This window comes from Schistocerca gregaria, chromosome 11 (assembly GCF_023897955.1).
Source record: "Schistocerca gregaria isolate iqSchGreg1 chromosome 11, iqSchGreg1.2, whole genome shotgun sequence".
NCBI classification, from domain to species: Eukaryota; Metazoa; Arthropoda; class Insecta; order Orthoptera; family Acrididae; genus Schistocerca; species Schistocerca gregaria.
In genome coordinates this window covers 83,215,044-83,233,720 of record NC_064930.1, presented here as the reverse complement: position 1 = coordinate 83,233,720, position 18,677 = coordinate 83,215,044, and the positions used below count along the sequence as shown (strand labels likewise).

General features: G+C 52.6%; 1 protein-coding gene across 1 annotated transcript in view; it reads right to left on the bottom strand.

The window, feature by feature from the left end:
- Positions 1–18,677, bottom strand: part of LOC126295328 (adenylate cyclase type 6) — a 2,630,635-nt gene that overhangs the window by 1,856,792 nt on the left and 755,166 nt on the right. The window contains exon 3 of the mRNA XM_049987795.1: positions 18,305–18,425. Coding sequence (XP_049843752.1) covers positions 18,305–18,425 — 121 coding nt within the window. The remainder of the gene's footprint in view (positions 1–18,304; positions 18,426–18,677) is intronic.

Below are 18,677 nucleotides of genomic sequence, written 5' to 3'. Positions count from 1 at the left end.
CGGAGTGTGCGCTGATGTGAAACTTCCTGGCAGATATAAACTGTGTGCCGGACCGAGACTCGAACTCGGGACCTTTGCCTTTCGCGGCCAAGTGCTCTACCAACTGAACTACCCAAGCACGACTCACGCCCCGTCCTCACAGCTTCACTTCTGCCAGTACCTCGTCTCCTACCTTCTAAACTTTGCAGAAGCCCTCCTGCGAACCCTGCAGAACTAGCACTCCTGAAAGAAAGGATATTGCGGAGATATGGCTTAGCAACAGCCTGGGGGATGTTTCCAGAATGAGATTTTCACTCTGCAGCGGAGTGTGCGCTGATGTGAAACTTCCTGGCAGATATAAACTGTGTGCCGGACCGAGACTCGAACTCGGGACCTTTGCCTTTCGCGGCCAAGTGCTCTACCAACTGAACTACCCAAGCACGACTCACGCCCCATCCTCACAGCTTCACTTCTGCCAGTACCTCGTCTCCTACCTTCTAAACTTTGCAGAAGCCCTCCTGCGAACCCTGCAGAACTAGCACTCCTGAAACAAAGGATATTGCGGAGATATGGCTTAGCAACAGCCTGGGGGATGTTTCCAGAATGAGACTTTTACTCTGCAGCGGAGTGTGCGCTGATGTGAAACTTCCTGGCAGATATAAACTGTGTGCCGGACCGAGACTCGAACTCGGGACCTTTGCCTTTTGCGGCCAAGTGCTCTACCAACTGAACTACCCAAGCACGACTCACGCCCCGTCCTCACAGCTTCACTTCTGCCAGTACCTCGTCTCCTACCTTCTAAACTTTGCAGAAGCCCTCCTGCGAACCCTGCAGAACTAGCACTCCTGAAACAAAGGATATTGCGGAGATATGGCTTAGCAACAGCCTGGGGGATGTTTCCACAATGAGACTTTTACTCTGCAGCGGAGTGTGTGCTGATGTGAAACTTCCTGGCAGATATAAACTGTGTGCCGGACCGAGAATCGACCTCGGGACCTTTGCCTTTCGCGGCCAAGTGCTCTACCAACTGAACTACCCAAGCACGACTCACGCCCCGTCCTCACAGCTTCACTTCTGCCAGTACCTCGTCTCCTACCTTCTAAACTTTGCAGAAGCCCTCCTGCGAACCCTGCAGAACTAGCACTCCTGAAACAAAGGATATTGCGGAGATATGGCTTAGCAACAGCCTGGGGGATGTTTCCAGAATGAGATTTTCACTCTGCAGCGGAGTGTGCGCTGATGTGAAACTTCCTGGCAGATATAAACTGTGTGCCGGACCGAGACTCGAACTCGGGACCTTTGCCTTTCGCGGCCAAGTGCTCTACCAACTGAACTACCCAAGCACGACTCACGCCCCGTCCTCACAGCTTCACTTCTGCCAGTACCTCGTCTCCTACATTCTAAACTTTGCAGAAGCCCTCCTGCGAACCCTGCAGAACTAGCACTCCTGAAAGAAAGGATATTGCGGAGATATGGCTTAGCAACAGCTTGGGGGATGTTTCCAGAATGAGATTTTCACTCTGCAGCGGAGTGTGCGCTGATGTGAAACTTCCTGGCAGATATAAACTGTGTGCCGGACCGAGACTCGAACTCGGGACCTTTGCCTTTCGCGGCCAAGTGCTCTACCAACTGAACTACCCAAGCACGACTCACGCCCCGTCCTCACAGCTTCACTTCTGCCAATACCTCGTCTCCTACCTTCTAAACTTTGCAGAAGCCCTCCTGCGAACCCTGCAGAACTAGCACTCCTGAAACAAAGGATACTGCGGAGATATGGCTTAGCAACAGCCTGGGGGATGTTTCCAGAATGAAACTTTTACTCTGCAGCAGAGTGTGCGCTGATGTGAAACTTCCTGGCAGATATAAACTGTGTGCCGGACCGAGGCTCGCACTCAGGACCTTTGCCTTTCGCGGCCAAGTGCTCTACCAACTGAACTACCCAAGCACGACTCACGCCCCGTCCTCACAGCTTCACTTCTGCCAGTACCTCGTCTCCTACCTTCTAAACTTTGCAGAAGCCCTCCTGCGAACCCTGCAGAACTAGCACTCCTGAAAGAAAGGATATTGCGGAGATATGGCTTAGCAACAGCCTGGGGAATGTTTCCAGAATGAGATTTTCACTCTGCAGCGGAGTGTGCGCTGATGTGAAACTTCCTGGCAGATATAAACTGTGTGCCGGACCGAGACTCGAACTCGGGACCTTTGCCTTTCGCGGCCAAGTGCTCTACCAACTGAACTACCCAAGCACGACTCACGCCCCGTCCTCACAGCTTCACTTCTGCCAGTACCTCGTCTCCTACCTTCTAAACTTTGCAGAAGCCCTCCTGCGAACCCTGCAGAACTAGCACTCCTGAAACAAAGGATATTGCGGAGATATGGCTTAGCAACAGCCTGGGGGATGTTTCCAGAATGAGACTTTTACTCTGCAGCGGAGTGTGCGCTGATGTGAAACTTCCTGGCAGATATAAACTGTGTGCCGGACCGAGACTCGAACTCGGGACCTTTGCCTTTCGCGGCCAAGTGCTCTACCAACTGAACTACCCAAGCACGACTCACGCCCCGTCCTCACAGCTTCACTTCTGCCAGTACCTCGTCTCCTACCTTCTAAACATTGCAGAAGCCCTCCTGCGAACCCTGCAGAACTAGCACTCCTGAAAGAAAGGATATTGCGGAGATATGGCTTAGCAACAGCCTGGGGGATGTTTCCAGAATGAGATTTTCACTCTGCAGCGGAGTGTGCACTGATGTGAAACTTCCTGGCAGATATAAACTGTGTGCCGGACCGAGACTCGAACTCGGGACCTTTGCCTTTCGCGGCCAAGTGCTCTACCAACTGAACTACCCAAGCACGACTCACGCCCCGTCCTCACAGCTTCACTTCTGCCAGTACCTCGTCTCCTACCTTCGAAACTTTGCAGAAGCCCTCCTGCGAACCCTGCAGAACTAGCACTCCTGAAAGAAAGGATATTGCGGAGATATGGCTTAGCAACAGCCTGGGGGATGTTTCCACAATGAGATTTACACTCTGCAGCGGAGTGTGCACTGATGTGAAACTTCCTGGCAGATATAAACTGTGTGCCGGACCGAGACTCGAACTCGGGACCTTTGCCTTTCGTGGCCAAGTGCTCTACCAACTGAACTACCCAAGCACGACTCACGCCCCGTCCTCACAGCTTCACTTCTGCCAGTACCTCGTCTCCTACCTTCTAAACTTTGCAGAAGCCCTCCTGCGAACCCTGCAGAACTAGCACTCCTGAAAGAAAGGATATTGCGGAGATATGGCTTAGCAACAGCCTGGGGGATGTTTCCAGAATGAGATTTTCACTCTGCAGCGGAGTGTGCGCTGATGTGAAACTTCCTGGCAGATATAAACTGTGTGCCGGACCAAGACTCGAACTCGGGACCTTTGCCATTCGCGGCCAAGTGCTCTACCAACTGAACTACCCAAGCACGACTCACGCCCCGTCCTCACAGCTTCACTTCTGCCAGTACCTCGTCTTCTACCTTCTAAACTTTGCAGAAGCTCTCCTGTGAACCCTGCAGAACTAGCACTCCTGAGAGAAAGGATATTGCGGAGATATGGCTTAGCAACAGCCTGGGGGATGTTTCCAGAATGAGATTTTCACTCTGCAGCGGAGTGTGCGCTGATGTGAAACTTCCTGGTAGATATAAACTGTGTGCCGGACCGAGACTCGAACTCGGGACCTTTGCCTTTCGCGGCCAAGTGCTCTACCAACTGAACTACCCAAGCACGACTCACGCCCCATCCTCACAGCTTCACTTCTGCCAGTACCTCGTCTCCTACCTTCTAAACTTTGCAGAAGCCCTCCTGTGAACCCTGCAGAACTAGCACTCCTGAAAGAAATGATATTGCGGAGATATGGCTTAGCCACAGCCTGGGGGATGTTTCCAGAATGAGATTTTCACTCTGCAGCGGAGTGTGCGCTGATGTGAAACTTCCTGGCAGATATAAACTGTGTGCCGGACCGAGACTCGAACTCGGGACCTTTGCCTTTCGCGGCCAAGTGCTCTACCAACTGAACTACCCAAGCACGACTCACGCTCCGTCCTCACAGCTTCACTTCTGCCAGTACCTCGTCTCCTACCTTCTAAACATTGCAGAAGCTCTCCTGCGAACCCTGCAGAACTAGCACTCCTGAAAGAAAGGATATTGCGGAGATATGGCTTAGCCACAGCCTGGGGGATGTTTCCAGAATGAGACTTTTTACTCTGCAGCGGAGTGTGCGCTGATGTGAAACTTCCTGGCAGATATAAAATGTGTGCCGGACCGAGACTTGAACTCGGGACCTTTGCCTTTCGCGGCCAAGTGCTCTACCAACTGAACTACCCAAGCACGACTCACGCCCCGTCCTCACAGCTTCACTTCTGCCAGTACCTCGTCTCCTACCTTCTAAACTTTGCAGAAGCCCTCCTGCGAAACCTGCAGAACTAGCACTCCTGAAACAAAGAATATTGCGGAGATATGGCTTAGCAACAGCCTGGGGGATGTTTCCAGAATGAGATTTTCACTCTGCAGCGGAGTGTGCGCTGATGTGAAACTTCCTGGCAGATATAAACTGTGTGCCGGACCGAGACTCGAACTCGGGACCTTTGCCTTTCGCGGCCAAGTGCTCTACCAACTGAACTACCCAAGCACGACTCACGCCCCGTCCTCACAGCTTCACTTCTGCCAGTACCTCGTCTCCTACCTTCTAAACTTTGCAGAAGCCCTCCTGCGAACCCTGCAGAACTAGCACTCCTGAAAGAAAGGATATTGCGGAGATATGGCTTAGCCACAGCCTGGGGGATGTTTCCAGAATGAGATTTTAACTCTGCAGCGGAGTGTGCGCTGATGTGAAACTTCCTGGTAGATATAAACTGTGTGCCGGACCGAGACTCGAACTCGGGACCTTTGCCTTTCGCGGCCAAGTGCTCTACCAACTGAACTACCCAAGCACGACTCACGCCCCGTCCTCACAGCTTCACTTCTGCCAGTACCTCGTCTCCTACCTTCTAAACTTTGCAGAAGCCCTCCTGCGAAACCTGCAGAACTAGCACTCCTGAAACAAAGAATATTGCGGAGATATGGCTTAGCAACAGCCTGGGGGATGTTTCCAGAATGAGATTTTCACTCTGCAGCGGAGTGTGCGCTGATGTGAAACTTCCTGGCAGATATAAACTGTGTGCCGGACCGAGACTCGAACTCGGGACCTTTGCCTTTCGCGGCCAAGTGCTCTACCAACTGAACTACACAAGCACGACTCACGCCCCGTCCTCACAGCTTCACTTCTGCCAGTACCTCGTCTCCTACCTTCTAAACTTTGCAGAAGCCCTCCTGCGAACCCTGCAGAACTAGCACTCCTGAAAGAAAGGATATTGCGGAGATATGGCTTAGCCACAGCCTGGGGGATGTTTCCAGAATGAGATTTTAACTCTGCAGCGGAGTGTGCGCTGATGTGAAACTTCCTGGTAGATATAAACTGTGTGCCGGACCGAGACTCGAACTCGGGACCTTTGCCTTTCGCGGCCAAGTGCTCTACCAACTGAACTACCCAAGCACGACTCACGCCCCGTCCTCACAGCTTCACTTCTGCCAGTACCTCGTCTCCTACCTTCTAAACTTTGCAGAAGCCCTCCTGCGAACCCTGCAGAACTAGGACTCCTGAAACAAAGGATATTGCGGAGATATGGCTTAGCCACAGCCTGGGGTATGTTTCCAGAATGAGATTTTCACTCTGCAGCGGAGTGTGCGCTGATGTGAAACTTCCTGGCAGATATAAACTGTGTGCCGGACCGAGACTCGAACTCGGGACCTTTGCCTTTCGCGGCCAAGTGCTCTACCAACTGAACTACCCAAGCACGACTCACGCCCCGTCCTCACAGCTTCACTTCTGCCAGTACCTCGTGTCCTACCTTCTAAACTTTGCAGAAGCCCTCCTGCGAACCCTGCAGAACTAGCACTCCTGAAAGAAAGGATATTGCGGAGATATGGCTTAGCAACAGCCTGGGGGATGTTTCCAGAATGAGATTTTCACTCTGCAGCGAAGTGTGCGCTGATGTGAAACTTCCTGGCAGATATAAACTGTGTGCCGGACCGAGACTCGAACTCGGGACCTTTGCCTTTCGCGGCCAAGTGCTCTACCAACTGAACTACCCAAGCACGACTCACGCCCCGTCCTCACAGCTTCACTTCTGCCAGTACCTCGTCTCCTACCTTCTAAACTTTGCAGAAGCCCTCCTGCGAACCCTGCAGAACTAGCACTCCTGAAAGAAAGGATATTGCGGAGATATGGCTTAGCCACAGCCTGGGGGATGTTTCCAGAATGAGATTTTTACTCTGCAGCGGAGTGTGCGCTGATGTGAAACTTCCTGGCAGATATAAACTGTGTGCCGGACCGAGACTTGAACTCGGGACCTTTGCCTTTCGCGGCCAAGTGCTCTACCAACTGAACTACCCAAGCACGACTCACGCCCCGTCCTCACAGCTTCACTTCTGCCAGTACCTCGTCTCCTACCTTCTAAATTTTGCAGAAGCCCTCCTGCGAACCCTGCAGAACTAGCACTCCTGAAAGAAAGGATATTGCGGAGATATGGCTTAGCCACAGCCTGGGGGATGTTTCCAGAATGAGATTTTCACTCTGCAGCGGAGTGTGCGCTGATGTGAAACTTCCTGGCAGATATATACTGTGTGCCAGACCGGACTCGAACTCTGGACCTTTGCCTTTCGCGGCCAAGTGCTCTACCAACTGAACTACCCAAGCACGACTCACGCCCCGTCCTCACAGCTTCACTTCTGCCAGTACCTCGTCTCCTACTTTCTAAACTTTGCAGAAGCCCTCCTGCGAACCCTGCAGAACTAGCACTCCTGAAAGAAAGGATATTGCGGGGATATGGCTTAGCAACAGCCTGGGGGATGTTTCCAGAATGAGATTTTCACTCTGCAGCGGAGTGTGCGCTGATGTGAAACTTCCTGGCAAATATAAACTGTGTGCCGGACCGAGACTCGAACTCGGGACCTTTGCCTTTCACGGCCAAGTGCTCTACCAACTGAACTACCCAAGCACGACTCACGCCCCGTCCTCACAGCTTCACTTCTGCCAGTACCTCGTGTCCTACCTTCTAAACTTTGCAGAAGCCCTCCTGCGAACCCTGTAGAACTAGCACTCCTGAAAGAAAGGATATTGCGGAGATATGGCTTAGCAACAGCCTGGGGGATGTTTCCAGAATGAGATTTTCACTCTGCAGCGGAGTGTGCGCTGATGTGAAATTTCCTGGCAGATATAAACTGTGTGCCGGACCGAGACTCGAACTCGGGACCTTTGCCTTTCGCGGCCAAGTGCTCTACCAACTGAACAACCCAAGCACGACTCACGCCCCGTCCTCACAGCTTCACTTCTGCCAGTACCTCGTCTCCTACCTTCTAAACTTTGCAGAAGCCCTCCTGCGAACCCTGCAGAACTAGCACTCCTGAAAGAAAGGATATTGCGGAGATATGGCTTAGCAACAGCCTGGGGGATGTTTCCAGAATGAGATTTTCACTCTGCAGCGGAGTGTGCGCTGATGTGAAACTTCCTGGCAGATATAAACTGTGTGCCGGACCGAGACTCGAACTCGGGACCTTTGCCTTTCGCGGCCAAGTGCTCTACCAACTGAACTACCCAAGCACGACTCACGCCCCGTCCTCACAGCTTCACTTCTGCCAGTACCTCGTCTCCTACCTTCTAAACTTTGCAGAAGCCCTCCTGCGAACCCTGTAGAACTAGCACTCCTGAAAGAAAGGATATTGCGGAGATATGGCTTAGCCACAGCCTGGGGGATGTTTCCAGAATGTGATTTTCACTCTGCAGCGGAGTGTGCGCTGATGTGAAACTTCCTGGCAGATATAAACTGTGTGCCGGACTGAGACTCGAACTCGGGACCTTTGCCTTTCGCGGCCAAGTGCTCTACCAACTGAACTACCCAAGCACGACTCACGCCCCGTCCTCACAGCTTCACTTCTGCCAGTACCTCGTCTCCTACCTTCTAAACTTTGCAGAAGCCCTCCTGCGAACCCTGCAGAACTAGCACTCCTGAAAGAAAGGATATTGCGGAGATATGGCTTAGCAACAGCCTGGGGGATGTTTCCAGAATGAGATTTTCACTCTGCAGCGGAGTGTGCGCTGATGTGAAACTTCCTGGCAGATATAAACTGTGTGCCGGACCAAGACTCGAACTCGGGACCTTTGCCTTTCGCGGCCAAGTGCTCTACCAACTGAACTACCCAAGCACGACTCACGCCCCGTCCTCACAGCTTCACTTCTGCCAGTACCTCGTCTTCTACCTTCTAAACTTTGCAGAAGCTCTCCTGCGAACCCTGCAGAACTAGCACTCCTGAAAGAAAGGATATTGCGGAGATATGGCTTAGCAACAGCCTGGGGGATGTTTCCAGAATGAGATTTTCACTCTGCAGCGGAGTGTGCGCTGATGTGAAACTTCCTGGTAGATATAAACTGTGTGCCGGACCGAGACTCGAACTCGGGACCTTTGCCTTTCGCGGCCAAGTGCTCTACCAACTGAACTACCCAAGCACGACTCACGCCCCGTCCTCACAGCTTCACTTCTGCCAGTACCTCGTCTCCTACCTTCTAAACTTTGCAGAAGCCCTCCTGTGAACCCTGCAGAACTAGCACTCCTGAAAGAAAGGATATTGCGGAGATATGGCTTAGCCACAGCCTGGGGGATGTTTCCAGAATGAGATTTTCACTCTGCAGCGGAGTGTGCGCTGATGTGAAACTTCCTGGCAGATATAAACTGTGTGCCGGACCGAGACTCGAACTCGGGACCTTTGCCTTTCGCGGCCAAGTGCTCTACCAACTGAACTACCCAAGCACGACTCACGCTCCGTCCTCACAGCTTCACTTCTGCCAGTACCTCGTCTCCTACCTTCTAAACTTTGCAGAAGCTCTCCTGCGAACCCTGCAGAACTAGCACTCCTGATAGAAAGGATATTGCGGAGATATGGCTTAGCCACAGCCTGGGGGATGTTTCCAGAATGAGACTTTTACTCTGCAGCGGAGTGTGCGCTGATGTGAAACTTCCTGGCAGATATAAACTGTGTGCCGGACCGAGACTCGAACTCGGGACCTTTGCCTTTCGCGGCCAAGTGCTCTACCAACTGAACTACCCAAGCACGACTCACGCCCCGTCCTCACAGCTTCACTTCTGCCAGTACCTCGTCTCCTACCTTCTAAACTTTGCAGAAGCCCTCCTGCGAACCCTGCAGAACTAGGACTCCTGAAACAAAGGATATTGCGGAGATATGGCTTAGCCACAGCCTGGGGTATGTTTCCAGAATGAGATTTTCACTCTGCAGCGGAGTGTGCGCTGATGTGAAACTTCCTGGCAGATATAAACTGTGTGCCGGACCGAGACTCGAACTCGGGACCTTTGCCTTTCGCGGCCAAGTGCTCTACCAACTGAACTACCCAAGCACGACTCACGCCCCGTCCTCACAGCTTCACTTCTGCCAGTACCTCGTGTCCTACCTTCTAAACTTTGCAGAAGCCCTCCTGCGAACCCTGCAGAACTAGCACTCCTGAAAGAAAGGATATTGCGGAGATATGGCTTAGCAACAGCCTGGGGGATGTTTCCAGAATGAGATTTTCACTCTGCAGCGAAGTGTGCGCTGATGTGAAACTTCCTGGCAGATATAAACTGTGTGCCGGACCGAGACTCGAACTCGGGACCTTTGCCTTTCGCGGCCAAGTGCTCTACCAACTGAACTACCCAAGCACGACTCACGCCCCGTCCTCACAGCTTCACTTCTGCCAGTACCTCGTCTCCTACCTTCTAAACTTTGCAGAAGCCCTCCTGCGAACCCTGCAGAACTAGCACTCCTGAAAGAAAGGATATTGCGGAGATATGTTTTAGCCACAGCCTGGGGGATGTTTCCAGAATGAGATTTTTACTCTGCAGCGGAGTGTGCGCTGATGTGAAGCTTCCTGGCAGATATAAACTGTGTGCCGGACCGAGACTTGAACTCAGGACCTTTGCCTTTCGCGGCCAAGTGCTCTACCAACTGAACTACCCAAGCACGACTCACGCCCCGTCCTCACAGCTTCACTTCTGCCAGTACCTCGTCTCCTACTTTCTAAACTTTGCAGAAGCCCTCCTGCGAACCCTGCAGAACTAGCACTCCTGAAAGAAAGGATATTGCGGGGATATGGCTTAGCAACAGCCTGGGGGATGTTTCCAGAATGAGATTTTCACTCTGCAGCGGAGTGTGCGCTGATGTGAAACTTCCTGGCAAATATAAACTGTGTGCCGGACCGAGACTCGAACTCGGGACCTTTGCCTTTCACGGCCAAGTGCTCTACCAACTGAACTACCCAAGCACGACTCACGCCCCGTCCTCACAGCTTCACTTCTGCCAGTACCTCGTGTCCTACCTTCTAAACTTTGCAGAAGCCCTCCTGCGAACCCTGTAGAACTAGCACTCCTGAAAGAAAGGATATTGCGGAGATATGGCTTAGCAACAGCCTGGGGGATGTTTCCAGAATGAGATTTTCACTCTGCAGCGGAGTGTGCGCTGATGTGAAATTTCCTGGCAGATATAAACTGTGTGCCGGACCGAGACTCGAACTCGGGACCTTTGCCTTTCGCGGCCAAGTGCTCTACCAACTGAACTACCCAAGCACGACTCACGCCCCGTCCTCACAGCTTCACTTCTGCCAGTACCTCGTCTCCTACCTTCTAAACTTTGCAGAAGCCCTCCTGCGAACCCTGCAGAACTAGCACTCCTGAAAGAAAGGATATTGCGGAGATATGGCTTAGCAACAGCCTGGGGGATGTTTCCAGAATGAGATTTTCACTCTGCAGCGGAGTGTGCGCTGATGTGAAACTTCCTGGCAGATATAAACTGTGTGCCGGACCGAGACTCGAACTCGGGACCTTTGCCTTTCGCGGCCAAGTGCTCTACCAACTGAACTACCCAAGCACGACTCACGCCCCGTCCTCACAGCTTCACTTCTGCCAGTACCTCGTCTCCTACCTTCTAAACTTTGCAGAAGCCCTCCTGCGAACCCTGTAGAACTAGCACTCCTGAAAGAAAGGATATTGCGGAGATATGGCTTAGCCACAGCCTGGGGGATGTTTCCAGAATGTGATTTTCACTCTGCAGCGGAGTGTGCGCTGATGTGAAACTTCCTGGCAGATATAAACTGTGTGCCGGACTGAGACTCGAACTCGGGACCTTTGCCTTTCGCGGCCAAGTGCTCTACCAACTGAACTACCCAAGCACGACTCACGCCCCGTCCTCACAGCTTCACTTCTGCCAGTACCTCGTCTCCTACCTTCTAAACTTTGCAGAAGCCCTCCTGCGAACCCTGCAGAACTAGCACTCCTGAAAGAAAGGATATTGCGGAGATATGGCTTAGCCACAGCCTGGGGGATGTTTCCAGAATGAGATTTTCACTCTGCAGCGGAGTGTGCGCTGATGTGAAACTTCCTGGCAGATATAAACTGTGTGCCGGACCGAGACTCGAACTCGGGACCTTTGCCTTTCGCAGCCAAGTGCTCTACCAACTGAACCACCCAAGCACGACTCACGCCCCGTCCTCACAGCTTCACTTCTGCCAGTACCTCGTCTCCTACCTTCTAAACTTTGCAGAAGCCCTCCTGCGAACCCTGCAGAACTAGCACTCCTGAAAGAAAGGATATTGCGGAGATATGGCTTAGCAACAGCCTGGGGGATGTTTCCAGAATGAGATTTTCACTCTGCAGCGGAGTGTGCGCTGATGTGAAACTTCCTGGCAAATATAAACTGTGTGCCGGACCGAGACTCGAACTCGGGACCTTTGTCTTTCGCGGCAAAGTGCTCTACCAACTGAACTACCCAAGCACGACTCACGCCCTGTCCTCACAGCTTCACTTCTGCCAGTACCTCGTCTCCTACCTTCTAAACTTTGCAGAAGCCCTCCTGCGAACCCTGCAGAACTAGCACTCCTGAAAGAAAGGATATTGCGGTGATATGGCTTAGCAACAGCCTGGGGGATGTTTCCAGAATGAGATTTTCACTCTGCAGCGGAGTGTGCGCTGATGTGAAACTTCCTGGCAGATATATACTGTGTGCCAGACCGGACTCGAACTCTGGACCTTTGCCTTTCGCGGCCAAGTGCTCTACCAACTGAACTACCCAAGCACGACTCACGCCCCGTCCTCACAGCTTCACTTCTGCCAGTACCTCGTCTCCTACTTTCTAAACTTTGCAGAAGCCCTCCTGCGAACCCTGCAGAACTAGCACTCCTGAAACAAAGGATATTGCGGAGATATGGCTTAGCAACAGCCTGGGGGATGTTTCCAGAATGAGATTTTCACTCTGCAGCGGAGTGTGCGCTGATGTGAAACTTCCTGGCAAATATAAACTGTGTGCCGGACCGAGACTCGAACTCGGGACCTTTGCCTTTCGCGGCCAAGTGCTCTACCAACTGAACTACCCAAGCACGACTCACGCCCCGTCCTCACAGCTTCACTTCTGCCAGTACCTCATCTCCTACCTTCTAAACTTTGCAGAAGCCCTCCTGCGAACCCTGCAGAACTAGCACTCCTGAAAGAAAGGATATTGCGGAGATATGGCTTAGCAACAGCCTGGGGGATGTTTCCAGAATGAGATTTTCACTCTGCAGCGGAGTGTGCGCTGATGTGAAACTTCCTGGCAGATATAAACTGTGTGCCGGACCGAGACTCGAACTCGGAACCTTTGCCTTTCGCGGCCAAGTGCTCTACCAACTGAACTACCCAAGCACGACTCACGCCCCGTCCTCACAGCTTCACTTCTGCCAGTACCTCGTCTCCTACCTTCTAAACTTTGCAGAAGCCCTCCTGCGAACCCTGCAGAACTAGCACTCCTGAAACAAAGGATATTGCGGAGATATGGCTTAGCAACAGCCTGGGGGATGTTTCCAGAATGAGATTTTCACTCTGCAGCGGAGTGTGCGCTGATGTGAAACTTCCTGGCAGATATAAACTGTGTGCCGGACCGAGACTCGAACTCGGGACCTTTGCCTTTCGCGGCCAAGTGCTCTACCAACTGAACTACCCAAGCACGACTCACGCCCCGTCCTCACAGCTTCACTTCTGCCAGTACCTCGTCTCCTACCTTCTAAACTTTGCAGAAGCCCTCCTGCGAACCCTGCAGAACTAGCACTCCTGAAACAAAGGATATTGCGGAGATATGGCTTAGCAACAGCCTGGGGGATGTTTCCAGAATGAGATTTTCACTCTGCAGCGGAGTGTGCGCTGATGTGAAACTTCCTGGCAGATATAAACTGTGTGCCGGACCGAGACTCGAACTCGGGACCTTTGCCTTTCGCGGCCAAGTGCTCTACCAACTGAACTACCCAAGCACGACTCACGCCCCGTCCTCACAGCTTCACTTCTGCCAGTACCTCGTCTCCTACCTTCTAAACTTTGCAGAAGCCCTCCTGCGAACCCTGCAGAACTAGCACTCCTGAAAGAAAAGATATTGCGGAGATATGGCTTAGCCACAGCCTGGGGGATGTTTCCAGAATGAGATTTTCACTCTGCAGCGGAGTGTGCGCTGATGTGAAACTTCCTGGCAGATATATACTGTGTGCCAGACCGGACTCGAACTCTGGACCTTTGCCTTTCGCGGCCAAGTGCTCTACCAACTGAACTACCCAAGCACGACTCACGCCCCGTCCTCACAGCTTCACTTCTGCCAGTACCTCGTCTCCTACTTTCTAAACTTTGCAGAAGCCCTCCTGCGAACCCTGCAGAACTAGCACTCCTGAAACAAAGGATATTGCGGAGATATGGCTTAGCAACAGCCTGGGGGATGTTTCCAGAATGAGATTTTCACTCTGCAGCGGAGTGTGCGCTGATGTGAAACTTCCTGGCAGATATAAACTGTGTGCCGGACCGAGACTCGAACTCGGGACCTTTGCCTTTCGCGGCCAAGTGCTCTACCAACTGAACTACCCAAGCACGACTCACGCCCCGTCCTCATAGCTTCACTTCTGCCAGTACCTCGTCTCCTACCTTCTAAACTTTGCAGAAGCCCTCCTGCGAACCCTGCAGAACTAGCACTCCTGAAAGAAAGGATATTGCGGAGATATGGCTTAGCAACAGCCTGGGGGATGTTTCCAGAATGAGATTTTCACTCTGCAGCGGAGTGTGCGCTGATGTGAAACTTCCTGGCAGATATAAACTGTGTGCCGGACCGAGACTCGAACTCGGGACCTTTGCCTTTCGCGGCCAAGTGCTCTACCAACTGAACTACCCAAGCACGACTCACGCCCCGTCCTCACAGCTTCACTTCTGCCAGTACCTCGTCTCCTACCTTCTAAACTTTGCAGAAGCCCTCCTGCGAACCCTGCAGAACTAGCACTCCTGAAAGAAAGGATATTGCGGAAATATGGCTTAGCCACAGCCTGGGGGATGTTTCCAGAATGAGATTTTCACTCTGCAGCGGAGTGTGCGCTGATGTGAAACTTCCTGGCAGATATAAACTGTGTGCCGGACCGAGACTCGAACTCGGGACCTTTGCCTTTCGCGGCCAAGTGCTCTACCAACTGAACTACCCAAGCACGACTCACGCCCCGTCCTCACAGCTTCACTTCTGCCATTCCCTCGTGTCCTACCTTTCTTAACTTTGCAGAAGCCCTCCTGCGAACCCTGTAGAACTAGCACTCCTGAAAGAAAGGATATTGCGGAGATATGGCTTAGCCACAGCCTGGGGGATGTTTCCAGAATGAGATTTTCACTCTGCAGCGGAGTGTGCGCTGATGTGAAACTTCCTGGCAGATATAAACTGTGTGCCGGACCGAGACTCGAACTCGGGACCTTTGCCTTTCGCGGCCAAGTGCTCTACCAACTGAACTACCCAAGCACGACTCACGCCCCGTCCTCACAGCTTCACTTCTGCCAGTACCTCGTTTCCTACCTTCTAAACTTTGCAGAAGCCCTCCTGCGAACCCTGCAGAACTAGCACTCCTGAAACAAAGGATATTGCGGAGATATGGCTTAGCAACAGCCTGGGGGATGTTTCCAGAATGAGATTTTCACTCTGCAGCGGAGTGTGCGCTGATGTGAAACTTCCTGGCAGATATAAACTGTGTGCCGGACCGAGACTCGAACTCGGGACCTTTGCCTTTCGCGGCCAAGTGCTCTACCAACTGAACTACCCAAGCACGACTCACGCCCCGTCCTCACAGCTTCACTTCTGCCAGTACCTCGTCTCCTACCTTCTAAACTTTGCAGAAGCCCTCCTGCGAACCCTGCAGAACTAGCACTCCTGAAAGAAAGGATATTGCGGAGATATGGCTTAGCCACAGCCTGGGGGATGTTTCCAGAATGAGATTTTCACTCTGCAGCGGAGTGTGCGCTGATGTGAAACTTCCTGGCAGATATATACTGTGTGCCAGACCGGACTCGAACTCTGGACCTTTGCCTTTCGTGGCCAAGTGCTCTACCAACTGAACTACCCAAGCACGACTCACGCCCCGTCCTCACAGCTTCACTTCTGCCAGTACCTCGTCTCCTACTTTCTAAACTTTGCAGAAGCCCTCCTGCGAACCCTGCAGAACTAGCACTCCTGAAACAAAGGATATTGCGGAGATATGGCTTAGCAACAGCCTGGGGGATGTTTCCAGAATGAGATTTTCACTCTGCAGCGGAGTGTGCGCTGATGTGAAACTTCCTGGCAGATATAAACTGTGTGCCGGACCGAGACTCGAACTCGGGACCTTTGCCTTTCGCGGCCAAGTGCTCTACCAACTGAACTACCCAAGCACGACTCACGCCCCGTCCTCACAGCTTCACTTCTGCCAGTACCTCGTCTCCTACCTTCTAAACTTTGCAGAAGCCCTCCTGCGAACCCTGCAGAACTAGCACTCCTGAAAGAAAGGATATTGCGGAGATATGGCTTAGCAACAGCCTGGGGGATGTTTCCAGAATGAGATTTTCACTCTGCAGCGGAGTGTGCGCTGATGTGAAACTTCCTGGCAGATATAAACTGTGTGCCGGACCGAGACTCGAACTCGGGACCTTTGCCTTTCGCGGCCAAGTGCTCTACCAACTGAACTACCCAAGCACGACTCACGCCCCGTCCTCACAGCTTCACTTCTGCCAGTACCTCGTCTCCTACCTTCTAAACTTTGCAGAAGCCCTCCTGCGAACCCTGCAGAACTAGCACTCCTGAAAGAAAGGATATTGCGGAAATATGGCTTAGCCACAGCCTGGGGGATGTTTCCAGAATGAGATTTTCACTCTGCAGCGGAGTGTGCGCTGATGTGAAACTTCCTGGCAGATATAAACTGTGTGCCGGACCGAGACTCGAACTCGGGACCTTTGCCTTTCGCGGCCAAGTGCTCTACCAACTGAACTACCCAAGCACGACTCACGCCCCGTCCTCACAGCTTCACTTCTGCCATTCCCTCGTGTCCTACCTTTCTTAACTTTGCAGAAGCCCTCCTGCGAACCCTGTAGAACTAGCACTCCTGAAAGAAAGGATATTGCGGAGATATGGCTTAGCCACAGCCTGGGGGATGTTTCCAGAATGAGTTTTTCACTCTGCAGCGGAGTGTGCGCTGATGTGAAACTTCCTGGCAGATATAAACTGTGTGCCGGACCGAGACTCGAACTCGGGACCTTTGCCTTTCGCGGCCAAGTGCTCTACCAACTGAACTACCCAAGCACGACTCACGCCCCGTCCTCACAGCTTCACTTCTGCCAGTACCTCGTCTCCTACCTTCTAAACTTTGCAGAAGCCCTCCTGCGAACCCTGCAGAACTAGCACTCCTGAAAGAAAGGATATTGCGGAGATATGGCTTAGCAACAGCCTGGGGGATGTTTCCAGAATGAGATTTTCACTCTGCAGCGGAGTGTGCGCTGATGTGAAACTTCCTGGCAGATATAAAATGTGTGCCGGACCGAGACTCGAACTCGGGACCTTTGCCTTTCGCGGCCAAGTGCTCTACCAACTGAACTACCCAAGCACGACTCACGCCCCGTCCTCACAGCTTCACTTCTGCCAGTACCTCGTCTCCTACCTTCTAAACTTTGCAGAAGCCCTCCTGCGAACCCTGCAGAACTAGCACTCCTGAAACAAAGGATATTGCGGAGATATGGCTTAGCAACAACCTGGGGGATGTTTCCAGAATGAGATTTTCACTCTGCAGCGGAGTGTGCGCTGATGTGAAACTTCCTGGCAGATATAAACTGTGTGCCGGACCGAGACTCGAACTCGGGACCTTTGCCTTTCGCGGCCAAGTGCTCTACCAACTGAACTACCCAAGCACGACTCACGCCCCGTCCTCACAGCTTCACTTCTGCCAGTACCTCGTCTCCTACCTTCCAAAGGAGTTCGAGTCTCGGTCCGGCACACAGTTTGAATCTGCCAGGAAGATTCATATCGGGGCACATTCCGCTGCAGAGTGAAAATGTCATTCAAGATAAAAATAATTTTGAAAAATCAGATGTACTATGTAAGCCGCAAAATTCACAAATTCCCACAAACAGTCTTGTCGGAGGAACATCCGCAGCTAAGGCATTACACCAGAGTTTGAAAATACCGCTGCAGTTGTAAGGTTCTTTTGTATAAGAAGTGGTTAGCACACTGGACTCGCATTCGGGAGGACGACGGTTCAATCCCGCGTCCGGCCATCCTGATTTAGGTTTTCCGTCATTTCCCTAGATCACTCCAGGCAAATGCTGGGATGGTTCCTCTGAAAGGGCACGGCCGCCTTCCTTCCCCATCCTTCCCTAATCCGAGCTTGTGCTCCGTCTCTAATGACTTCGTTGTCGACGGGACGTTAAACACCAATATCCTCGCCGGCCGCGGTGGTCTCGCGGCTCTAGGCGCGCAGTCCTGAACCGCGCGACTGCTACGGTCACAGGTTCGAATCCTGCCTCGGACATGGATGTGTGTCATGTCCTTAGCTTAGTTAGGTTTAGGTAGTTCTAAGTTCTAGGGGACTGGTGACCTCAGCTGTTAAGTCCCATACTGCTCAGAGCCATTTGAACCAATATCCTCCTCCTTTTGTATACGACACGACCGGTTTCGGGCTCTTATACGATTATCTTCAGGTGTCATAACTTGTTGCAGTGCCCCGGGCGCTGCGGTGGACGTGTACAAGACGCGGTGTGCTACCAACGAGCGTAGAGCACGCTCGGGGTCACAGCACAAAGTTACTACACCTGAAGATGGGCGTATAAGAGCCTGAAACCGGTCGTGTGTTACACGGTTGTGGTATTTTCAGCTTCTGGTGAATAACTGCCGTTGCTTTTGAATTAGACCTGGTACGTGGGATGAGATGGTGGTACTCACCACGTCCGGCCCTCCAGGACGGTACCACGGTGAGGGTGGCGGTGCTGGCGCCCGCGTGGTGCCGCAGGCTGGCGCACCTCCGGCTCACGCTCACACGCGTCGTCTTCACCGCGCCGGGGTCCTGGAACACACGAGAAGGCAGGCGGTCACACGAGACCAGCAAGGGGCACGGCTAAGCAAAACGCACTGAACATGCAGGAGGCAGTCCTGCACCGAGCGAGGTGGCGCAGTGGCTGGCACACTGAACTCGCATTCGGGAGGACGATGGTTCAATCCCGCGTCCAGCCATTCCGATTTAGGTTTTCTGTGATTTCCCTGAGTCGCTCTAGGCAAATGCCGGGTTGGTTCCTCTGAAAGGGCACGCCCGACTTCC